General features: G+C 38.8%; 1 protein-coding gene across 1 annotated transcript in view; it reads left to right on the top strand.

Annotated features, from left to right (window-relative positions):
* The window catches only part of syt9b (synaptotagmin IXb), a 60,544-nt gene extending 36,716 nt beyond the window's left edge, over nt 1-23,828 (top strand). The window contains exons 4-7 of the mRNA XM_060885041.1: nt 9,960-10,080; nt 12,401-12,572; nt 16,707-16,836; nt 23,245-23,828. Coding sequence (XP_060741024.1) covers nt 9,960-10,080; nt 12,401-12,572; nt 16,707-16,836; nt 23,245-23,316 — 495 coding nt within the window. The 3' untranslated portion in view covers nt 23,317-23,828. The remainder of the gene's footprint in view (nt 1-9,959; nt 10,081-12,400; nt 12,573-16,706; nt 16,837-23,244) is intronic.
* Nucleotides 23,829-26,920: the final 3,092 nt, after the last annotated feature.

Raw genomic sequence — 26,920 nt, 5'->3', positions numbered from 1 at the left:
AAGAATGTCTGGTTAAAACATTTCCGATCTGGTATAGTACATGTAAACATTACAATGTCATTAATTATTAACCGTTTGTTTTACACATTGTGAGTTATGAGACTAGCATTGGGCTAATTTGAGAGCCATAATGGATTCAGGTTTTGCGGTTCTTCTGAACATAAAAACAGGAGGAGATTTGGGTCTTTAATTAGGTGTTGGTCAGGGAATAAAGCAAAAGGGTTTGTAAAAAAAAAGGATATTTTTGTCCCTTCTATAATTAGAGGAATTTTATTGATCTTTATCAGCACGGTGAGCCAGTTATCACTCAGTGTACTATAGAATTCAGGCAAGACTTTATTGAGAGCATCTCAGCGTGACAAGAAATCAACTTGTTAAGACATAATCATTGTGCCCAAGTATGATAATGAATTATGAAGTTTCTGATAATGTTTATTTATTTATTTATTTTTTCCTACAATGAAATTTAATGCAGGGGACACGGTGGCTTAGTGTTTAGCATGTTCGCCTCACACCTCCAGGGTTGGGGGTTCAATTCCCGCCTCCGCCTTGTGTGTGTGGAGTTTGCATGTCCAAAGACATGCATGGTAGGTTGATTGGCGTCTCTGGAAAATTGTCCGTAGTGTGTGATTGCGTGAGTGAATGAGAGTGTGTGTGTGTGCCCTGCGATGGGTTGGCACTCCGTCCAGGGTGTATCCCGCCTTGATGCCCGATGATGCCTGAGATGGGCACAGGCTCCCCGTGACTCGAGGTAGTTCGGATAAGCGGTAGAAAATGAGTGAGAGTGAGAGTGTTGATAAAGAAAAAGAAAGATTTAAGTGATTGTTTAATTGCGATAGTTGGGTTTTGACTCGACAAATAGAAGAGATGCCTGTTAAAAGCTATGGATTGCTTTAATAAATCATATAATCACAGATTCATTAGATCTCATGAGCAACATACCTTTCACTGTTGTGTACAGTAGTCCAGAGCTGACAGAAAAGTCATAGATGCCAAATTAGGATGGTTACATTTATATTATTCTTACAGTACATATCTCTATTCATTTCCACTTACCATGAGCAGTCTGTGTCAGTATTTGGGGATGACGTACACCTTTAAAGGGCTCTTAGAGGAGCTCCGGAGAGACTTGTGAGTTCAGATAATCACCTAAGATTGACTGCCTGCACTCTCTCACAGCTAATATTAAAGCTCTGCTCAACCTTGCTGTAATTTCATTGACGGCGTGCAAGTGACCATAATTTCACCGCTGACTTGATTTAAGTGCTTATGAGAGTGGAGGCGACTGTTATCCTATAGTCTACAGACGGAAGAGCATGATTGAATTAGCATGCCTGGGGGAAGCGGTGGATTCGCAAAGGCCCAGCCCTTAATGCCGAGCTCACACAAAGAGGCTGAGGGCCGAAACATCTGCACACAGTTAAAACGAAACATCACCTAGCTTTTGCAGTAAACACTGTGTGGGTCTGGGGTTATAAAAAATGCACCAACAACCAGGTGGTGTGATGCTGCACATCTTTAAACATGCTGAAGTAGATTATTTTCCTTTAATATGACGTGACGTGACATACAGCTAAGTACGGTGACCCATATTCGTTCTCTGCATTTAACCCATCTAAAGTGCACACACACACCGTGAACACACACCCGGAACAGTGGGCAGCCATTTATGCTGCGGCGCCCGGGGAGCAGTTGGGGGGTTCGGTGCCTTGCTCAAGGGCACCTCAGCCGTGGTATTGCCAGCCCGAGAGTCGAACCCACAACCTTATGGTTAGGAGTCAAACTCTCTAACCATTAGGCCACGACTTCCCCATGTCCTATGTCCTAAGGTGTGTTGTAAGGAGAGCTATGGACAAATGTTTCCTTAAAAAGTTCCCTTTTTTTTCTTCTTTCTTTAGAAGTTAATAGAAGGAAAAAAATCCAGTGGTGGAAAATGTACCGAATGACAAATCTCTGAAATAGTGTTAATTTCGTCACCTATTTTTAATTTAGTCTTAGTCTTGTGCCAAATGTCCTTGTTAGTTTTAGTCATATTTAGTCATTCACATATCCTTTTTTGTTAGTCAAGTTTTAGTCGACTAAAAGTCTCGTCATTTTAGTCTAGTTTTAGTCAAAAGAAAACTCAAGATATCTTAGTCAAGTTTTAGTCGACTAAAAGTCTTTTAATTTTAGTCTAGTTTTAGTCAAAAAATTTTAGTCTTTTTTTAAAATAACACATTATTACTGAGATTATTACTGATAAACATTTCAGTAAAAAAAAGTGTTTCACATATGTTTCACTCGAACTTGACCGCACATCACTTTCTTTTTACTTTATTGATAATGCAAAGACCGGTCATCGGGACATAAGCTGTCATGTACAATAAAAGAGCCTGCGCAGCGACAGGAAATATAATTTAACACAAAAAGCCTGCCTAGACCAGGGGTGGACTTGCGCTCGGACAAATTTTTTCTACGCACACACTAAACAGTGCAAAGCCGCGAGCTCGTTGTGAATATTTTAAAGGCGTAACAGCTGATGAAGATTTTATCTTAGTTTTTATTTTATACAAAACATTTTTGTCTCGTCTTTTTTCGTCAACAATAATGCATGTTAATTTAGTCTTAGTCAGCGTTTTTGGACAGTGGTGCAGTCTTGTCATCGTCTCGTCTTAGTCATGGAAAAAAAGGTTGTTGACGAACATATTTCGTCTCGTCTCGTCTCGTCTCGTCTGACGAAATTAACACTACTCTGAAACTGGAGATTCCTTTTATGAATGCAAATTAAACATTTAGACTATGTGGAACATCGACCGCAGAAGACATGACGGATTAACTGTTTGTATGAACAAGGTACAATCGCCTTCAAAAGTATTGGGATGGCAAAGGCGCTTTTTTTTTTTTTTTTTTAAGCGTTATTCAAGATATATGGGTTTGAGATCAAATGATGAATATGTGACAGTCAGCTGACTGGAATTTCCACATATGGGACACAGGAGACTGAACATGTGCTGTATTACACGTATTGTTATTTGAATTGTTACATCATTGGCTTTTTATTCCAGAAAAGCCAAAAATCTAAGTTTTGGGCTAAAGTAAAATTTTCCCCTCGGTATCCGATTGTCATCATAATAGATCAGGCAGCTGAACTGAAAATGAATGCTTTATTCTTTATTTTTAACTTGTCACAAACAAAGCAACCCTCTTGCCCTTTTGATAATGATGGAAATCAGACTGCAAACTAGAGGTAGTACTTTTCATAAGCATCTTTCCTCTGCCATTTACTGCCATTTTCCCCACCACGACATTATATATTTTTCAAGGGGAGTTTGATTGAAGGGGGGCACGGTGGCTTAGTGGTTAGCACGTTCGCCTCACACCTCCAGGGTTGGGGGTTCGATTCCTGCCTCCGCCTTGTGTGTGTGGAGTTTGCATGTTCTCCCCGTGCCTCGGGGGTTTCCTCCAGGTACTCCAGTTTCCTCCCCCGGTCCAAAGACATGCATGGTAGGTTGATTGGCATCTCTGGAAAATTGTCTGTAGTGTGTGAGTGAATGAGAGTGTGTGTGTGCCCTGCGATGGGTTGGCACTCCGTCCAGGGTGTATCCTGCCTTGATGCCCGATGACGCCTGAGATAGGCACAGGCTCCCCGTGACCCGAGGTAGTTCGGATAAGCGGTAGAAGATGAGTGAGTGAGTGAGTTTGATTGAATAAAGTCTTACCCTGACAGATACAGAGCTCTGGAAGTGCTGCTGTTTGTTTTTCCTGCAGCGACGTTGGACTTGTGAGTCAGTGGTCATTTGGTATAAAATTGGTAGAAACCAATTTGTGAGTCGTGCATCTTGCAGCTTATGTAACAACTGTGCGCTTGCAAATCACTTACTGTAATGATATACTGTATTTAATGGTTGCTGACGATAATGAAACATACAGTATATGTATTGCACCTGAATGCAGCTGCAGCACCAGTTCCCCCCTGTTGGGTGGTAATAAGCGTTGTTCTCAGTCTGACAGGCACAGTCAGGGGGGACTCATCCTGATAATGAGCCTGTCTCTGCGGCTAGCCCTCCATGACCTTTCACTACTGATAATAAATAAAATATCCTGCTGAGAGAAAGACCTGAGGGCCCTGAACCACCCTGAACCTTCCTGAACCCCCATAAAGAGTATCATTTACCTTAATACACACTCTGGGGTCTCTCTGGGGTACACACAGGAGTCCGGAATCTCAGTAGAAGCTGGCCTTTGGAATTGATATTTGTATTACATACAAGAAATGTATGAGCTGACAAGACAAAGGCTTTCATATAGGACTGTATTAAGACTAATCAGGCATTATAGTTTTGGTATTAGTCATAGTCATAGTCCGGACTTTCTATGCTCTTAGGAACATTATCATCTGGTCTAATCTTTCCATTAACGTAGGTATCACAGTGAATAATTAGGAGCCCATGGAAGTACTGGGATCTGTGGGCTTGGGCAAGTGCTGGCTGCTTTGTGCATTAGAAAGCCATTTAAGCTACGTGCACACTGATTTATGACTTACACATGCATTCATTTCTCCATTTCTTCCATCCTGTTTTGTCATTTTATTAATGCACTGATAGGAACCAGAACAGATAAAGTATGCTGATGGACAATTTGAAGCTCGAGGATATCAATGCTACTAGAGTTCAAGTCGAGCCTGAGATCTACAGTATATCAACTACGAGTAAGACAGCTCAAGATTAAGACTAAAGAGTATGAGAAAAGATACTAGATGTAAAACAGACACTTCTTTGGGTCTTTGTTTCAATGAGAAATTATTTTTCACTTGCTTTACAAATCCAAATCCAAGGACAACAAGGACTTTGCTGGGATTAGCAGACTGAGGTGAAGAAACAGCAGTAGATTGTTCATGTGTATAACAATGTGATTGTTCATGTGAATAATAATGTGAATTTTTCATTATTTCTTTTTAATTTTGAATAGTTTTTTTTTATTTTGAATCAAATTTTTTATTTTTCATCAAATTTTTCCTGATTTTTTTTTTTATGGTGACTTCCTGTAATTGTTATAATGTTTTTAAAACCAAGACTAGAACAAGATCAGGTTATCTACAGCAATTGGTGCTGGAACAAAGTCCGGGAAGCTCATAAACGACCTCAGGCATCACTGGACTCTTCTCTCCGTTGCGGTGGCAACAGTCTCTGAGATGATATGAGAAAGAAACTGCAGCAGATTATAAATGTACTCTATATAGTCAAATGTACTAACATGTAGAATAACATCGTCGCTGTCGGGCGGAAACCTCGTATGTCCAAATTTTGTCAATTTCAGATTTTTTCACATATCGATGCTATTGGTCAGTCTCCACGTGGGTCTGTTATTTTTACAAGTTATTAACCAATCTAAAGTCTTGATCTAAATCTAAACTCCATTGGATACTTCAACTGTCTGAGAAATCTCATAACTCCACCTCTTCTTCACTCCGCGCGAGAGCTTCGCGGCATATTTCTCCGATGGAGAGAGTGTAAAGAGAGAGGAAGCAACAGTGGTGGAGGATACAGTGGTGCAGGATACAGTGCATAATATAATATTTGAATATATATAATATAATATTTGAATGTTTTGGATACCACTATTAAATTATTTTTTTATTATTATTTTACTGACTTTAAGTCAGCCTACTTATAGACAATGCCTCTCTTGGCACTGTGCATCTAAAACACTGTTTTTTGGACACTAACAAGTGAAAACAGGTTAGATACATTTGAGTAGGTCTGTTTTGTTAAAACCCGATAGCTGTAATGCTTCTGTGCAGAAAGAAACCCGTGAGCCACGAAGGTAAGTTTGCGAGCAGATTAGACTAATCTCCACCTATTAGACAGCCTAAACAGCTTATCCTGTTTTGTATTGCATCACTTATAGCTCTTAAACCTTTAAAATAGAGTTTAGGAAGATGTATGTAACTACAGTCATTAGCTTTGGTGAACTATTGAAGCCTTGTCTCTTGTCAAAAGGCTCAACGTAACCGCAGACTTTATTGAACACTGCTGGCAGCAGCGACGTCTGTGTCCATACCGTTCTTATCGATGACATCATAATCTCGTATCTCCCTGCTCCCAAGTCATAAAGCTTGTATCTCCGATAAAACGTGACTTTGGGAAAATGTTGTTAATGTTGGTACACAACAGTATATGATAGCAATATAAGGTATAATAACAACTTTAACGATACAATGTTTAATAACTCAAAAAAATACGGCGTTTTTTTAATTTCCTGAAAAATAATGGTTTTGGAGATACGAGGATTCCGCCCGACAGCGACGACATGTTAGTTTTAACTGTACGATATTATGTTTTCTGGCCAATTTCTTCCAGTAAAAAGAGGTGCAGGACTACAGAGTGTAAAACAGAACTTTAATCTAGTGGTTGGGATGCAAATACAGATTCTTTTCTGCCGAAGCCATCTTCCGTTTAATGACGGAGACCTGAGAGCAAATCTAACTGTGGCAACAGCAGTCCAAAGCCACCTCTATGGTCTCAAAGAATGTTATTACGTACAGCAATGCCATGCTTCAGGCTGCCCATCTGGGGTCATTGTCACCAGCAGCGAATGGCTTCTAAGGAACGAGATTCCAAAAAGAAGTAGGGCTTCTGAATGGATCAGGCAAATTCAGAGAGCAGAAGTGGTAATGGTCACTAGTTTCTCAGGAGTAGCATGTGTGTTTGGAGAGAGGGAGAGAGAGAGAGAGAGAGAGAGAGAGAGAGAGAGAGAGAGAGAGAGAGAATTACTGTAGGTATAAGAATAATAGGCATTGTGTGCAAAGGGACTCCAGCAAGACTAGCTACCTGTATATCAGCATGACTAAAAGGAAAAGCCAGAAGGTGACAGAAGGCTTGCTGAGAGAATGAGGAGAAGGTTCATCCTGTAGGCCGTTCAGGCAGGACGATACATAGAATCTTTCAGGATTTGTTAGCACAACAAGCACTACCTCTACCAGTTTCTTTGCACAGCAAATTGCGCCGCAATTACAGTACACACATCAGCACATCTGCACTTTATTCACAATAGTTCTTAACGTTTTGTGAGTGTGACTCACCTTTCAGAATAGATGGAACAAGATGAACATAACAAAAAACAACTCTATTGTTCCGGACTACTCGTTTACTGGTATGGTTGGATTGGTGGATGGGCTTGGATAGAGGATACAAGGATGTCCAGTTGGCTGAGTAGGGCTGAGGAAAAGACTATAAAAAATATGTGAAAGGTGTGTGTGTGTATATATATATATATATATTAGTGTGTGTGTGTCCCCATTCAGCTGTAACCATAAATTAAATTACCAACACTTGGTTGCTTTTCCTTTGTAATCAATGGCTACCTGAAGTCTGGAAATCATAGACATCACCAGACACAAGGTTCCTTTCTCTGTAGTGCTTCTTCCAGGTCTTGACTCCAGCCTTTGATTTGCCTTGTGCCTGATTTGGGGTGGTTTGCCTTCAGTTATAGTTTAAAGATGCCCTGCCACACATATTTCATTACTTTTGTGGTAATGTCTGAAGTTTACCATGGACTCTGTAACATTTTTTTGTGGAAAAAATGCCTTGGTTACCTTGTTTCAAGCCATTCTAGTGTGGTATAGAAAGCCTGCAGGAAGACTCAGCTCGATTTACGCCAGTTCTCATGAATATTCAAATGAGCTATGCTGCTCGGCTCCGATTGGCTAACCGCTAGGATATGAGAGCGTGACTATTCATTCACCCAGCGCAATAAGTAGCCTAGGCTAGAGGAAATTTGTTTACAATCACCTTGAATTGCGGCAGAACGGCTTCTTCACAAGACCGTTGACGTTCAGCCATCCTTGCTGTATAGGAACTCACTGAGCTACATGAATTCTGGGGGCGCGGTCTCAAGTGGGAGAGCTCATGAATAGTAATGAGCTCAATCATTACTACGTCACACTGAGCAGCTTTTCTAATCTATTTTTTCTTTTCAGTGGCTAGAGCTGACCGGGGAGGTAGCAGTTCGTTTTCACATTCACGACACAACACAAACACATATGGACCTAACACATATCATATTTTGTGTGGAAGGGCACCTTTAATTTTGTTGTTGGTGGTGGTGTTGGTGGTGGTTTTAATAGGGCTTTGTATATTTTTACACACAAAGGTTTGTATTTATCCCTAATGAACAAGCCTGAGGTGACTGAGGTGACTGTGGTGAGGAAAAACTCCCTTAGATGGGAGAGAAAGAAACCTTGAGAGGAACCAGACACAAAAGGGAACCTCATCATCATCATCATCATCATCATCATCATCATCATCATGTGATTATAAATATACAGTCTGGCCATTGTGTATTGATTAGGAGGTTGTTGTAGTGGAGAAAATGCTCTACTGGCTTCATCTGGACTAATGTAAAGTTCTTGCCTCTTTCTTTTTAATCAAATCGTTTCTGCGTGTTTGTGAATCCATAGTGTGGTGTTCTTGTGAAAATGGTGCTATTTTAAGAGAAGTGCTAATTAATTAGAGAGCCCCACTCCTCCTGTGGGTGTGAAATGAAAAACTGGAGCAGAGAAAGGTGCAGGATTCCCTGATTTGGGAAAGGCTTCTGAAAGTGTTTACAAAAACTAACCCAACTAGTCAGTGTAGCACCACTGAGTCCAGATTTCCTCAGTCACTACACTGGGTTCCTCAAAAGTTCTAGGGGGAACCCACCGCATGCCTGTAAACTATCTGTAACTCCAGAACATGGGTGTTCCAGCAGCTAGGTGTTTTCTCTCGTCAGGGATCTCAAATGGCTTTTTCACACCTTCAGGTAAAAGTGTAAAAGCAGGTTGTTGATTTTCTGGCACTGATAATGAGCTAAGACTAATCTGTGTGTTGTTTGAGGGATGATAGAATATAATATAGTAGAGATTATTGGGATTGGATTTTGGATGGACTATAATGCATTGGAGATTATTTAGATTGGATTGTGGATGGATTTTAATGTAGTGGAGATCATTGTGATTGGATTTTGGATGGACTATAATGTACTGTAGTAGACATCATTTGGATTGGGTTGTGAATGGATTATAATGTATTGAAGATCATTGTGATTGGATTTTGGACAGATTGTGATGCCGTGTAGATTATTTAGATTGAACTGTGATTGGATTTTGCACGGATTGTGATGTAGTAGAGATCAGTGGGATTAGATTTTGGAGGGATTATGATATAGTAGAGATCATTGGGATTGGATTTCAGATGGATTATAATGTAGTGGAGATAACTGGGATTGGATTATAGATGGATTATGATATAGTAAAACTCATTGGGATTGGATTTCAGATGGATTATAATGTAGTGGAGATAACTGGGATTGGATTTTGGATGGATTATGATATAGTAAAGATCATTGGGATTGGATTTCAGATGGATTATAATGTAGTGGCGATAACTGGGATTGGATTTTGGATGGATTATGATATAGTAGAGATCATTGAGATTGGATTTTGGATGGATTATAATTTAGTGGAGATCATTGGGATTGGATTACTGTATAATGTACAGTAGTGGAAATCTTTGGGATTGTATTTTGGATGGATTATAATGTAGTGGAGATAACTGGGATTGGATTGTGGATGGAATATGATGTACTGGAGATAATTGGGATTGGATTTTGGATGGATTATAATGTAGTGGAGATAACTGGGATTGGATTGTGGATGGATTATGATATACTGGAGATAATTGGGATTGGATTTTGGATGGATTATAATGCAGTGGAGATTATTTAGATTGGATTGTGGATGGATTATAATGTATTGGGGATCATTGTGATTGGATTATGATGATTATGATGTAGTGGAGATCATACCACTATATATCATATGGATGATATGGATCATATGGATGATATCATATGGATATTAATACTGTAGTTTTGTAGTAGTTGCTCAAATAGCATGTAATTAGTAGTTGAGTGTATTTGTGTACATTGTGATGATGTTGCAGGATAACGTGGACTTGGGCGACCTGATGTTTTCACTCTGCTACCTTCCGACCGCGGGCCGACTGACCATCACCATCATCAAAGCCAGAAACCTGAAAGCTATGGACATCACAGGAGCCTCAGGTATTCCGTGTCTTAATTATAATCTCTATAAAGGAAAACCCAGACTGGACCTCTTGTATAATTGTCTTTATAATAAACCCCTGATCTTTAGTAGATCCGAAGGTTTATTTTGTAATGAAAGATGTTTTAGGATTACCTTCATCAACATGGCAACATACGAATGCACACGTACTGTAAATCACACAGCTGAAGATAGCCCTGTTTATAGAAGCTTTATCCCAATTTAGTATGTCTAAAAGTTGTTATGACAAGTTTTAGATATCAAACAGAAGTTTTTTAATGTTTTCGCAAATTAAACTTAAAACACAGAAATCTGTGGACTGTTGAACACTTGAGACATTTTTTAAGGAAGCAGGTAAACTTTTATTTCTAAGTTCAACTCTTTTTACCAGTTCATCTGTTCCAGTTTGTCAGTAGAATCGAAATGGACATTTTCAATCAGTGTAAACAGATGAATGATTTTCTGGCTGTGAGTCTAATCTAAAATGAGTCAGGACTCTGTTGTCTTTCAGTGTGAGCCGTGTGTTTATCCCTCTGTTGATAACCATACACTGAATTTTAGGGGATGGAGATAAACACCTTAAAACCTTAAAACAAACAATTGGGGCGTCTCAGAGAGCAGAAATGGGTTTGATATCACTTTTTACATTTGTATAGGAAAAAAATAACCGTTTTTGTTTTTTTTTTCAGAAATTTTCTATGTATATATTTCTCTTGGTAGGCTAGTTACAAACAGAAATACTACAAATACTTAAAGGCAGGGTCTCTGATTTTTGAAAGCCAACGTCGACATTTGAAATCACCAAAACAAACACGCCCCTAACCCAAACGGGTGCCACCCCTGTATTGATAGCTCCGCCCACACATACATACGTAACCCAGGCAAATAATGGAAAGAAATGTGTCTTTATCATAGCTGAAGGGAAGAACAATACGATTGCAGATAAACAAACAAGCAAAAATGACACACAAGCATAATCATGTAAAGGACAAAGGCATATATTAGTTCTGTGTAACAAAGCAAAACCAACGTTACTCACCTATCGAGAAGGAAAAAAAGCGCCTTGGCGTCTTAAGTAAAGTTGAATTTCCCGTGTCAATAACTCCTGAGCTAAACGCTGTTACTACACAAAACGCGGTTGTAGCTGCCTCTCTACATTACTACGATAGAAAAGAGGTGTTATTTGTGTAGTAACAGCGTTTAGCTCAGGAGTTATTGACTCAGGAAACTCCAATCTGTGAATATGCACCAACTTCCTGCTCCTTCAGTTCTCTCCAGTGCTGGAAAGCTGATCCTATATTAACACGTCCTACTTCTTGCCTTATCGTAAATCTTTCTTCGCTTTCTTTCTTTGTTTGTATCCTCCATGTCAATGTTAAAAAAGCTTTCTGCTAATGTCACACATGCACACTGAACACTCTCTCCGCACATATTGACAAGCCCCGCCCCTTTCTACTCATTGGCTACACGTTTGTTTTGATTTTTGTTTTTGATTTTTTTATTATTCGGCCCGACTCAGTTTTCCGAAGCATTTCTCAAAAATCGGAGACCCTGAATTTAAAGTCCTGAGTGTCTAATTTCATAAGGGCATCATATTAACTACCACTGAGGAGTCAAACATGATAAACATGAACACAACCAAACAGGAGCGAATGCCATTTTTTGGCCTCTGGGAATTGTTTTATGATCTAAGAAAAATAGTAGGCAACAAGTAAGACAGTGGAGCTGTGAGGAAGGGAACGCTATCCGCTGCACCATCGTGTCATCACAATAGAAACGATTCTGGTTTATTTCCCACAAAAAGACCAACTCCAAGCTGTTAAAAAGAAATGTGAATGCATCCAGCAGCAAGACAGAACGAACAGAAATACAGCGTGTAGCGACATTTTGACTCGACCTGCTCGGTGCTCAGAGCTAATCTGAAGAATGCATTGTAAGACATTTAGCAAAGAAGTGCAAGAAGAATGTCAGGATGCCCAGAGGACACAACATAAGATGGAGGAAGTTGCAAATGTGGCGAGTGGGTAGAAATACGATTAGATAATATTCAGGAAATCCAGAAGGAGAGATTTAATCCATAAATTTATATCCATAGATTTAAACTATGAAATTAATAGAACTATAAAATAACAAGACAACTGAGGACACCGCAGTAAGTGTTGTGTTGCTGTCGAATTAGATGTGTGTAAAAAGGTTGTATTTTTTTTAGCAAACACAAGAAACCTTTTAATTTGAAGGTCAGGGGTTTCTGTTTAAAATGTTATATAATGTTTATTGATCATTCAAGAAAGTCAGTTTAATATTTCTGCTACATTTCAGACCCTTACGTAAAAGTCTCCCTCATGTGCGACGGACGGAGACTGAAAAAGCGGAAAACGTCTACCAAGAGGAACACCTTGAACCCCGTCTACAACGAAGCCATAGTTTTCGACGTCCCTCCTGAGAACATAGACCAAATAAGTCTGTTAATAGCAGTGATGGACTACGATCGGTAAGAAACCCAATACGCACTATAGTTTCCATGCCAAGATTTTTTTTTTCCTCACAAGCCGATAAAGCTCTGCCCAGGGTCACAGCCAGAAATGTGGAGGCGTCTCGTTTAAAAATCTTTTGGCTAAACCCAGGATTTAGTAGCAGTGGCAGATGTACTCCTCTTCTTCTCCTACAGAGTGAGCCAAAAAAAAAACAAAACAAAAGAGAAACACTGAACTCTACTCTGCATGCAACCCCAGATTCGTATCATCCATAAAGATGATGATGCTCGGATTTTTCCACTGACCGCTCGACTAATCCCAAAGGTTCCAGCTGTGTTTTATGATATTTAGTATATGGGGATCAATAGGACCTAATGGGCTGGAGAAGGTTAGACTAAGAACTAGTGTTGTACCATGTCACATGATGCATGCACACAGATGGACGCTAGACTAAAGTATAATATATAGTGAACAATCCCTCTAGGTTTTCGAAAGCAATTTTATTCATTTATTTATTTATTTATTGTGATGATTGCAGCCAAAATTTCTTGATTTTTTTTGCGTATTTTTTTATTTTTTTTGTGCTTTTTTGATTAAATGATGTAACAAGCTTCTATGATAGCTGTACTGTACCCATGCTTTACTCAAATGACCAGAAGATAGCTTTAGCTGAATGCGTGTTGCGATGATGTCACACTGTGCATCTCGGTCCGAATCTGCAGAAAATCTGCGTTCATTTTCAGAAATTGCAAACTCCTTCGAAATCGTCCAGTTTTCTCGCATACTGTACCACAGCGATTTAACGATTACAATTTTTATTTATTATAGAACGACAGCTCATTTATTTTTTATCCGTTTATGGTTACGTTTAATGCCGTAGAACCTCCGCGAAACAGGTCGCTTTTTCAGAAGACGTTCGTTATGTTATTAAGATGTATAAACAGTTGATAAGACAAAATAAAACGCAACAAAAGAAAAAATGTAATGCTTTAATTCTAATTGCTTTTACATTGAATTAATACATCACTCTAAAAAGGAATTATGCAGAATTTACTGTATATATGTATAGATGTTTTGTCCAAACTACTTCAATAAATTTAGTTTGTAAATGTTTGTAATTAACGGAAAGAGATCGTCTACGAGTGAAGATTTCGAACGGACGAAAGGAAGCGATACGCGAAGCGATAAAGAGGAAGGAAACGGCGTGGCTGTTAGATACAAAGCATGGTTAAGAGTGAATATTTTATGAGACATCATCTGTCGAACTTCCCTCTCCTCCCATCCTCATGGCCACTCAGCCTCCCCACATTGCTCCCTGGCAAACACACATTAATGTCTCAATCAAGAAGTGCTCCAAGCAGCTCACTCCATATCAAACGAGATGGACCGTGATGTCTGGGGACGTTAAAGAGCATTTCTGAGGAAACCCTGCTGCAGGAGAAGCATTTAAAGCCGTTCATGGCTCTGTAACAATAGAATGAAGGAGCTATGGCATCCTTCCCGGACAGTCTGACAGTCTGGCAAATGCTGTTCTTAAAGAAGGCTTTTCTATGCGGCTATTTACATGTGACCTTTATGTGAGAAATCCTGAAGGGATGTCAGGAATGCCTAAATATTTCATATTGGCATGTCGCTGAAGAGAAAATACTGTACAATACAGGCTGATGGAAGCAGTTTTTTTTCTTTTTAATTAATGAATGAATGTCATACTGTTAGATTTGTACATCCAAATCAGGGGCGGTTCTAGAGGCGGGGCCACATGGGCCCTGGCCCCTGCTGAAATCTGATTGGCCCCTGATTGGCCCCCGTTCCATCAATTGTTGACAAGAAGAGCGACCGGAGAATTTTTCACAACGATCACAGACGCAATTCCACCCCCAAACAATTGGCGGCACTCGAGTGTTTGAAAAAGGAACGACTGCCGAAATGTATTGGCACCGTACTGAATAAATTATTTTGTGTGCTTGAATGTACCCTGTACTTGCCCCCTGAATGTAACATGTGGCCCCTTAATGGCCGCTGTTACAGAAAAATCCTAGAACCGCCACTGATCCAAATACTACTCCAGATGTGGTCTCATATTCACATACAGAATAGTTGTTTATATTTATACACCATACAATATGCCATCACTATTCCAGGGTTCCTCAAGGGTTCTTATGATTCTTAGGTTTCATCCAAGGTTCTACTTTCAAACAGGAAGAGGTTGTGTGGTGAGTCGACGAGGCAGAATGAAAGCACGTCAAAGCAAATGCCTCTTTATTTTTTAGAATAATTGTGTCATTGTCCTTCGCATTGCTCAAAACATACATACATAATAAAAAAAACAGGCAAGGGTCTAAACAGGAAGAAAACATTGTAAATGCAATATGTAAGAGTGCAGAAGCTCTCAATCAGCTCTCTGGTTCAGCAGTCAGGAAATGGATCAATAATCCTACAAAAACTAGGGAGCATCGAATGTCACTATGATCAATTACTGGACAGCTGGATGTCATATTTTTTAAGCTTCTCAGCTCAAAAATAATGAATTAATTAAATGGATGAATGAATAAATAAATAAATAAATAAATAAATAAATAAAAAGGCACACCAACTGTCAGACTTGTTATTTGACATTCTAGATACAATTTGTTTGACTTTTAATTAATTGAAAAAAAAAATTCACTAGCTATTAACTATCTAATAATAGCTATTAGCTATTATTAGATCTTGTAATTAAGCTAACAAATATATATATATGACATATAAAACTTTAGATTTAATATGTTATGTTTTTATATGATAAGCTAACTGATGAGGAAATAAGCCAGAAATTGAGTTCTTAGTGTCCCAGTGTGTAGCGAGTCAGGGTTCTTTGGAGAGCTCCAAATATTGTTGTGCACAATACACGCAACTATATATACGGAGCTAGAGCGCTGATTGAGACACACCCAAAAGAAACATGGCCCAGATTTTAATGCGTGATCAGAAAAGAACACATGATAATCAAATATAGACCGAAACCATTAGAGAATAAGATATATATATATATATATATATATATATATATATATATATATATATATATATATATATATATATATATATATAAAGCTATAACAGGACATTCTACAGAAGGAAAGGAAAGTTCTAGTTCTGTAAAATCTGATTCCATCACATAAGATATTATGGATTTTTATTCTAATTCTACTTAAAAATTCCTGCAAAATAAAAAATAAAAAATACACTTTTTTCTACATTTACTTTTGTGTAAATCGCTTCACTCTGCTGATCTTTACACAATCACTGATACTTATACTCTGATTCTAAAACATTTTAAACCTTTAAATCTTGACTGTTGTCTGTACAGAATGTGTGAGTGCTTTTCTTTGTGTCTTCTTCATCCTTGATGATGATGATGATGATGATGATGAGGTGTGACATTTTTAAACAGCAGGTATCTGATTACAAACAGAATTAATTAGACTTTCCCCATTTAGAATTTCTGAATATTAAAGCATAAAATATTTACATTTTTTAAAATATAAATATGGATGAAACAGCAGCAGTACTTCAATTTAATTTATTTGTTCAATTTATTTTATTTGTATATCACTTTTAACAGTTCACATTGTCTCAAAGCAGCTTTATAGAAGTATAGAAACACTCTTAAATATATAATAATAATAATAATAATAATAATAATAATAATAATAATAATAATAATAATAATAATAATTAAACTAATACATACATATAAAGTTTAAAATTCATTTACAAATATTAATTTAAAATATAATATACTATTTATCTCTAACATTTATCCCTAATGAACAAGCCTGAGGTGACGGTGGTGAAGAAAAAGTCCCTGAGATGATATGAGGAAAAAACCTTGAGAGGAACCAGACTCAGAAGTGAACCTCATCCTCATTTGGGTGACACTGAACAGGAAACAATGTCAATATAAATAATTGTCAGCGCAAACTCTGAGTTCACCACAGACCCAACACTAATTCCTTCCTTCCTTTCATTCTTTCAAGTCTTAAAATGATTGCTGATCCAGACCATACAGCTGACTGACACAACAATGTATTGATTCACAGCATTTTTCTTTCTAGCTTTATACCTAACAAAGGAAAATTTTGCGTGACTAAATCTTCTGTCGTCCACAGAGTCGGCCATAACGAGATCATAGGCGTGTGTCGAGTGGGGAACATGGCCGAGAGCCTGGGCCGAGATCACTGGAACGAGATGCTGACCTACCCACGCAAACCCATCGCCCACTGGCACTCGCTCGTAGAGGTAACTAACTATGATATACAACCTCCGGCTTAAGGGTTGTGATTTTACATTAACGCTTGACTGGAAGCTGTCGGCACAGAACCCTTAAACTCCTGAGATCACGGTTTTGAATCGTGAAGATGACACAGAACCGCTACATTTGCTGTGATTTCAGGGTGGGAGAGATGATCTTTCTCTTTCTTCTCAGTTCATACAGGATTCCGTGATTATTGTGTGCAGGTTTTTTTTTTTAAAGTTTGATAAGCATTTTGTGGTTTTTTTGCAAGCACAGGATTCTTCTGTTGATCTTCTGCCATTGAAGACACATGTAACGTGTAATGACTTTGTATGAGAGCTGCATTCAGGTTCTGGTGACTGCATGCGTGTCGCGATAATGTCACATGTCGGATTCTGAAAAATCTGCTGTTATTTTGAATTATATTTTGCATTGCATTGTTTTCCGTTAATCTGAGTGATGCTAGTCAGTTGTGGCTGTCTGTGAGCTCAGGTATGTAGAAGAGGGTAGATATCGTTTTTCTCCAATTGTGTGTTGCGGGTTTTCCGGCTCGACGTGTCTTTGAATGAAATTAGGGGAAAAATCGCTAAGAACCAGTGGCCTAGGAGTCTGTATAATGTCTGTTGTGTTTAAACACATACTGTATATTCATTCATCTTCTACCGCTTATCCGAACTACCTCGGGTCACGGGGAGCCTGTGCCTATCTCAGGTGTCATCGGGCATCAAGGCAGGATACACCCTGGACGGAGTGCCAACCCATCACAGGGCACACACACACACTCTCATTCACTCACGCAATCACACACTACGGACAATTTTCCAGAGATGCCAATCAACCTACCATGCATGTCTTTGGACCGGGGAGGAAACCGGAGTACCCGGAGGAAACCCCCGAGGCACGGGGAGAACATGTAAACTCCACACACACAAGGCGGAGGCGGGAATCGAACCCCCAACCCTGGAGGTGTGAGGCGAACCACTAACCACTAAGCCACAGTGCCCCCTGTCACATACTGTATATAATATATATATTTAGATAATATTCAACATACATACAATAAGATAATCTGATGAAATATTAAGCTTTAAACGCCAGATAAGTTGATGATGTTTTGTTGGCGATGGGATCTTTCTGGGTGTGACCTAATATTCAAATTAATGCTCTCGATTGACAGTCCTTTATAAGACTTCTAGCCTCAAGCAGACATCTTATGGTGACATCATATGCAATGAAACTTACAAGAGGATCAATACATCAAAGGAGGAGCATGTCCGAATTCTCGGTATTCATTAAACAGGAAGTGTGGGATATCCACATGACCTACTGCTTCCACTGGGGTTCTGTAGTATGGAAACAGCAGACACCACGCTGTCTCAGAATGCAACAGGAATGGCACAGAACAGCTGAGTATATGTGCTATAGATATTAGATAACGTCACAATGGTCACATGACCCAGTAGTATGTCTGGGTCATAGCCATACTACGTGATAACATACAGCGGCTAGCAGCGAGTAGTAGTTGCTATCGAGGTACGTGATTCGGGACTGACACACCAAGCCGCTACACAGACCTTAAAGCATTCTGTCTTTAATAAGACTTTTTGTGTAGCAACAATTTCCTTGCTAACATTTTATAAGACCTAACCGAGCCTTGACGTGAGTCTGAGACGTGATTTTATTTATTGTATCATTTAACAAAGGCATAACGTTAGATGGCTTCAGTTCATGGATGAATAAACAAGCTACTGTACATCTAACATACTGTAAAGGTTTTCTCAAATATAATAGAAAGCTCATTATGCATTCAGCCATGCGTTTAGTGCTGTTCAGACGGGAATCGGGTTTCCGGATCCATGTCAGTTAAGTAACGTTGACGGAGGACGTCTGTAGTAATTACGATCGATTCGTATGGGAGTTAAGTGAGCTAAAGATACATCGAAGAAATGTGGTTTTCTTTATGATCTACATGTGATCGTTACACCAAACGGTCCATTCATACCAGGTTCCTCATTTAGCTTTAACTCTTTTAAACCAGCCGCCAAAAAATGGAGTTTGCGCCATTTTTTGTTTTGTTGTGTTCGTGTTCAGTATTGAACGTCGCTGTCATGTCTCACTCCACAGTGGTGTTAATATGAAGCTCATACAGTATGAACGTAGACACTCAGGACTTTGTAGCGTTTCATACGTATTTGGAACAGAGGTGGGTAGAGTAGCCAAAAATTGTACTCAAGTAAAAGTACTGTTACTTCAGAATAATTTGACTCAAGTAAAAGTAAAAAGTAGACATCCAAATAATTACTTGAATAAGAGTAAAAAAGTACTTGGTGAAAAAAACTACTCAAGTACTGAGTAACTGTTGAGTAACGTCTGATTTATTTTTTTAACACGACAACAATCAGACAGACAAAAATACAAAATAATCTTTAGGCAAATTATGGCTCATCCAATCAATAAAATAAATTAAAATTAATTAATTACAAAATAGCTTAAATTAAAATAATTCAGGTAAATTCAAGTACTTAATAAATAAAATAATAATAAATAAAAAATAAATATGCACAAGTAACACAAATTTCCAAACCTTTATACTTTTTTTTACCAGGTAGAACTAGAACGAGGCAGCCCATAAATTCTCATAAACTGTGTGTGTGTGTGTGTGTCTCCAGTGACAGAAAAACAGAAGGAAACACACACACACATTTCATTTCTTTTGTGTTGTGATTGTTGCACATTTGATGCCTTGATGAAAGGGCAATAATAATGAAATACATCTCTACTCCTTTAATTAATTTCAGGAAGCCTCTAATACTTTCCTTAGTTTCAGGTAAGCTAAAGCTTTGGTTGCAAAGCTGTTTTTGTTTCTCAAAATATCTTCCTTCATGTTCATCAGAACAAAGAAATTTATAAGGTTTGTAACAACATGAGAGTGAGTAAATGATGACAGAATTTTCATTTTGAGTGAACTATGCCTTTAAATATGTGTGTTCGGCACTGCAAGAAACGACACGTCTAACGTCATCTGTTTGTCGGCTCTTGCGGCGCTGAGTAAAGTTGAGCACATAAAAAAACTCGAAACAGCTGAACTCGACAAAACTGCTGTGTTGCTAACTAACCCGTCCGGCCGCTGAGATTGAGTATGGTAACGTGACGAGACTGCACAACTACGTTTGATTGGTGAAACACAGTCACGTGGTAGTCAAAACAAAAGTCTGTCAAAATAAAACATTAAAATTGATGCGTAGAATACCAAAGAGGTAAAAAGAAAAGTAACGAGCTCATTGTAGCCTAATGTAGCGGAGTAAGAGTACAGTTTCTTCTTCACAAATCTACTCAAGTAAAAGTAAAAAGTATAGTGATTTAAAACTACTCCTAGAAGTACAGAATAATTCTTTCAAAAACTTACTCAAATAAATGTAACGGGAGTAAATGTAACTCGTTACTACCCACCTCTGATTTGGAATACTAGGGGTTAAAATATTCCTCGAAACTTTCCTAAAAAAAAACAAAATGCTTAGTTTTTGTTCATAAGCATCTAAAATGTGAAGGTGTTTGTCTTCAACCGATAAAATGAATTAATTAAAATGAATGAAATTAAAACTCAGATTTTTTTTTTCTCCATACGGTTTCACAGGCGATAGCAAAGAACCAGAGCTTCCTGGAGATGTCTCCATACTAAAAAAAGATCTTCTCCCACAGAAAGACCAGTAATCTAATATTTACCAACATATCAGTTCAGATTGGATATTCAGATTGGATTTACATTACCTGTGGTTCTTTCTACGCTTACTTTTATAGAAGCTGTAAGACAAAGAGATCGTTCCGGAAGCAGGATGATGCAATCTGTGAAAATGACTTTGAAATTGGAAAGAATTCTATAATCTATAGTCAAATCTATAACACACCAGAAATAATTAGCTTTAGGTTAACGCAGACTAATTAGCATGTTTTTGCATGTTTTTTAGTGCTGTTCAGACGGGAATCGGATTTCCGGATCCATGTCTGTTAAGTAACGTTGACGGAGGACGTCTGTAGTAATTACGATCGATTCGTATGGGGGGTTAAGTGAGCTAAGGATACATCGAAGAACTGTGGTTTTCTTTATGATCTACATGTGATCGTTACACCAAATGGTCCATTCATACCAGGTTCCTCGTTTAGCTTTAACTCTTTTAAACAAGCCGTCAAAAAATGGAGTTTGCGCCGTTTTTTGTTTTGTTGTGTTCATGTTCAGTATTGAACTGTATTTAGTTCAGTACTGAACATAGTGTTTAAAGGAAGCTGTAAGTCTATTAAATTTATTATTATGAATGTATTAGCAGCTAAGCACATTTCATCGAGTGCTAACTGCCCTCTTCCACATACCACACATTGCTACAGTTGGTTAGCATCACTGTGAATGACGGTAATAGTATAACAGTGACACCGTCCCTCCCACGTGAGACCAATTATTCTCTCTGACCCACAGCCATAGACGTCAATGATAGAATTTCAGTTCGGCTTCAAATCTCAGACATGTCCATGTTAATATTTTGTCGCTGTCAGGTGGAATCCTCGTATCTCCAAAACCGTTATTTTTCAGGAAATCAACAAAACGCCGTACCTTATCTGCAGTGCACAGGGTTTAGTCCGCGTTGCAGTGGATTGTCTTGCGCTAAATTCCTGTCCTCAGACGAGCACCAGAACTAGCGGGGGTCAAGATTTTTTTTTCTTTGAGCCCAGTGTTTTGAAGACATTTACCTCAGAAGACGTGTTGATTCGTTGCGACTCTTATTAAGGAGAAATATGCCGTGAAGCTCTCCCGTGGAGTGAGGAAGAGGTGGACAGTTGAAGTGTCCAATGGAGTTATGAGATTTGCGCTCAAGCTATTTTCAAGACTTTAGATTGGTTAATAACTTGTAAAAATAACAGACCCACGTTGGGACTGACCAATAGCATCGATATGTGAAAAAATATGAAATTGACCAAATTTGGACATACGAGGTTTCCGCCTGACAGCGACGATTTACACGTTAATCTGCCGGGTTTAGTAGATTTGTGAAACTCTTTTATTATATAGAAGCCTAAATACAGCTTAAAAACATCATATTAATTTTTGAAAGTAAGAATCAAAATATCGGTTCTGCTTAGAATGAGCTGGGACTTAGTGATGAAGTTCAGTGAAGGTCTTATAATGAATGAAGAAGTGAGTGTTGAGTAAAATAAGTTTAAAGCAATGGTGTTGAGCCTACAGAATGATCCAGACCAAGTGAAACTTCCTGTGTTTACATCTGAACTCTTTCGACTCTAGACACAAACACACACACAAAAAAAAACCCTCATGTTTTCATCTCTCATCTTCAAGGATTTTCACACTGCCGCACTGGAAATCTTGCCATCTTGCCAATTATCAAGGAACAGAGTCTGAGGATATGAGAGGTAGCTGACCTCTCATATCCTCAGACTCTGTTCCTTGATAATTCAATTCCTCAGCTCCTCCAGCCAAGGTTAAATATCCTGCACCTCAGCTTTCTTTTCTTTTCTTATGCTCCTCAACGCACAAAAGCGACTCCTTTCGTTTGAGCTCTATTCATACAGCCAGCTCTTAAAAACCTGAGCACTGCCAAGAAAGACAAAGTGAAGCAGGAAAAAAGAAGGGAAATCAAATAAGGGCTGATATGTCATTGGCTGAGGGGGCACGGTGTCTTAGTGGTTAGCACGTTCGCCTCACACCTCCAGGGTTGGGGGTTCGATTCCCGCCTCCACCTTGTGTGTGTGGAGTTTGCATGTTCTCCCCGTGCCTCGGGGGTTTCCTCCGGGTACTCCGGTTTCCTCCCCCGGTCCAAAGACATGCATGGTAGGTTCATTGGCATCTCTGGAAAATTGTCCGTAGTGTGTGAGTGCGTGAGTGAATGAGAGTGTGTGTGTGTGCCCTGCGCTGGGTTGGCACTCCGTCCAGGGTGTATCCTGCCTTGATGCCCGATGACGCCTGAGATAGGCACAGGCTCCCCGTGACCCGAGGTAGTTCGGATAAGTGGTAGAAGATGAATGAGTGAGTGAGAGTGAGTAACTTTATCCGAATGTGCTTATTCATATTTTAAACGTATATAATGTTTGATATGACAGATTTTCTTGTGTATAGTCACAGAAACTTAGCAAATGTTGATATAAAGTTAAATTTATAAATGTATTCTATATTATTAATTTAATTATTTGTTAATTTATGAAAAATTTCTCCTTGCCTGGCTAGTAATTAGCTTGATTCGCTAATTAGAATTAGCAGTCACTTAACATTCCAAATGCATCATATATGAAACGTGAAATGTCTAGAACGCATGTAAATTTCACATAAATGATGTCATTTATCATTTTTCCCATTGGTCTAAACAGTTCCCCGGAGCCCTAACCTGACTTGTTTAACTCTTCTCTTCCAGTGGAGCAGTGAGGGAAATCCCGGAGGAAGCCAAGGCTCCTGCAACTCCCTGAAAACACCACCATCACCCTGAAACATCCACCTGACCACAGTTCACAGCGTTAGAGGAAAAATGGTGGGAGAATGAGACATCTCAACTAAAGGTCACTCAAATCGTATGCACGGACTAGTTAAGGTGGTGCAGGCAAACGTAATACAAAAAAACACTGGACTTTTTCTCATTGCAAAAGGGCGCGTGTCTGTTCTACTGCATGTCAACTTGACCGTGTGTGTAGGCTTCAGTTGTAAAAAAAAAACAAAAAACCCTAACATGGTTACAGTATTGTTTAAACTCTATTTGAGAGGTAAGTATTTTTGACATGTTTTCTCTATCCGTTTAACACATTGTAATAACTTCTTGATGTTTTTGAGTGCAGTGCATGACCTCTATTTTGTGTAATTTTGTTCTTATGGTATCAGATTTTACAGTGTTAAATCATTCTGTATGAAAATACATAAGAAGTACAATAGTAAAGGTGCCGGTTGTGATTAATGAGCATTGGAACGACATCTCTGGAACAAGTGACTAGAAAAATAAATAAGATAACCAACAAATCCACTGCTAACCACTGCTAGTGACATGTGTAGTAAAACCAAACCTGTAACTGCTGTACTGTACATAGGTTTTAAGCGCTGGTTAAAGATGTAAATTACGGAAGAACATTTTATGAAAATACATGCGTGGATCAACTTTAACAGTATCTACTGTCACGGGCGCGGGGGTAAAAACGGACCCAAATGCAGGACAGCTTAACAAAAACAGGATTTATTAACTAAAAAAGAAACACGAAACAGGACAAAGACAAAACCAGACATAAAGACAACAGAGGATTCCGCGATGCACAAGGCAACGCGACTCAACTAAATAGTACAAATAATTAATCAGACATGAGGGACAGGTGTGCAGAGGCGGGGAGGAAAAGACAAGGGCGGAGCAGAGACGTGAACACAGAACATAAACAAAAAGGCACATGGCCAAAGTCCGGGCAGAGTCCTGACATCTACTAACATTCATTCACTCATTTTCTACCGCTTATCCGAACTACCTCGGGTCACGGGGTTGCCTGTGCCAGGCATCTCAGGCATCATCGGGCATCAAGGCAGGATACACCCTGGACGGAGTGCCAACCCATCGCAGGGCACACACATACAATCACACACTACGGCCAATTTTTCCAGAGATGCCAATCAACCTACCATGCATGTCTTTGGACCGGGGGAGGAAACCGGAGTACCCGGAGGAGACCCCCGAGGCACGGAGAGAACATGCAAACTCCACACACACAAGGTGGAGGCGGGAATCGAACCCCCAACCCTGGAGTTGTGAGGCACACGTGCTAACCACTAAGCCACCGTGCCCCCCATCCAAAAAACCTTTTAATGTAATTGCTGAGTAAGATTTTTTTATAAAATTAAAAAAAAAATCACAAAAAAATGTTATGCAACATTATGTTAATCCATGTCATTAGCTGTAGATGTAATGTACCCAGGACTACATATTTAAATACTTCAGGATTGCAGATGGCTGATCTTTTAGTAGTCTGAATCTGATGTACTACTGTAATCCATCTCTAGCACTACTGAATTCTTCTGGAGTTGCCTTATTACCTCCTCTGAACTTATGAACTTCCCCTGGCTGTCTGGATAACCGAATCACAGGTTGCCTTCCAACACAGGCTAATGACCTGAAGGTCCAGTGTGTCTGAAGATGGGAAATAGAAATGGTTTGCTATACTGCATCTTCTACTTTTATGTCATAGTCCTGGGCTTCTCCAGCAAACCAGCAACTCATACGGTCTCGAAATACGCAAAATACGAGCTTCAAACTTTACCAAAAGATTTTACTCATTACCAGCTCTAATATTGAGAATCAGGATTAAACAACTAATTGGTATCATGTTATGATTTATTTATTTATTTATTTATTTATTTTGCCTTGTCTAATGAAAGAACAAATTGCTTCTTACCGCCATCTGGCATTCACTCAAAATATGCAAAAATCCTGCTTATCAACTTATTTGTCTATTTGTTTGAAAGATCACACTGTAATTATATTTAGCATATTTCCAAACCAACCTGAAGACTAGTTGATGTTTTTTTCTTTGTCCGTCTGTACGGCTTGAGACTGTACCCACCGTAGCCTCGGTTTCCTGTTTGTGGACGAATATTCGTTATCGTGACATCAGCGTTGTGCCTTCTGTACGGTGGCCGAGAAGTGCAAAACACATTAACAAATCCGAAAACCAATTAACAAATCCGAAAACAAATTAACAAATCCGAAAACAAATTAAAACATTAACAAATCTGAATAGACATTAACAAATCCGAAAACAAATTAACAAATCCGAATACACATTAACAAATCCGAAAACAAATTAACAAATCCGAAAACAAATTAACAAATCCAAAAACACAACGACCCGGAAACGGTACAGTAGGTATCGTTTTTGAATGGAAACTTACCGATCATTTTGTACAAGACACCTGTCACTCAAGATATACAGGTATGGAATCTTATGTGTAATGTGTAAAGTTCTCTGTTTAAATATAAGAAAATAACAGAATTAATCCACAGTAATCCGTTCCAACTTTTCCCTGCGGCAGACTGTTGAACTTCATGTATACCTTGAGTGACAGGTGTCTTGTCCAATGATCGGTGCGTGTTCCAATCAGAAACTATACCAACCTCTTCCGGGTTATCTGAATTGTCGTTGTGTTTTCGGATTTGTTAATTTGTTTTCAGATTTGTTAATGTGTTTTGCACTTCTCGGACACCATACTTCTGAGATGCTTTTCTGCTCACCACAGTTAACCACGGTTGTAAAAAGAAAAAAAATCACCTATTTGGTTAAAGGTTTTGTAGCCTTCCTGTCAGCTCAATCTGTTTTCCTCTGACTTCTCTCATTAGCAAGCTGTTTCCTCCCATCTTTTTCCACACTATGCCGTGTAAGTTCTAGAGACCACAATCTGATGTTGCTGAAGCTAATGGTCATTATTTTATGCATATTTCTGTATCCACATTATTGGTTGATTTGATAACTGCATAAATGCAAAGGTGTAAATGTCTTTTTAGGTTGTTTTCTGGTTTATCTGGAATTTTTGCCTACTACATCTACAGTATGCTATTGTTCCTATGGAAGAAGAAATAGATAAAATTTCCTTTTCCAAAGCATCTAAAGGTCTTTGATTGCACTTTATTATTTTATATTCTGTTTTTTTTTAGTTGTTCCTGTCTCCGAGGACACGAGGAAGGTTCCAAGGATGTGATAATATTTGACAAATGAGACGTCCTTGCTTGATTATATCACCTGCAGTCTTACAGACTAATGAAGAAAAGACCGGTCACTGTGTGTGTTCACTCTGAAAGACTCTTCTCTAATCACTCTTTCATTTCTTCAAGCACCTTTACTTCAATTAAGTCCTTTACTGGTTGGTCCAGAGAAATTTCTTGATCAGACCCCAAACATAAATTGCCCAAATTGGACGTGTTTTTTATAAATTAACCCATTTTACTCCCTTTAGAATGTTAGGCTAGCAGATATACCTAGAATTAAACTAGCAACTGACATGATTGGTTTATAAACTGTGATTAGGCTTAGAGTTGCCACTCACTCACTCATTTTCTACCGCTTATCTGA

The sequence above is a fragment of the Tachysurus vachellii genome, chromosome 13 (genome assembly GCF_030014155.1).
Source record: "Tachysurus vachellii isolate PV-2020 chromosome 13, HZAU_Pvac_v1, whole genome shotgun sequence".
In the NCBI taxonomy this organism is placed as follows: Eukaryota; Metazoa; Chordata; class Actinopteri; order Siluriformes; family Bagridae; genus Tachysurus; species Tachysurus vachellii.
This window is presented reverse-complemented; position numbering and strand designations above follow the sequence as displayed.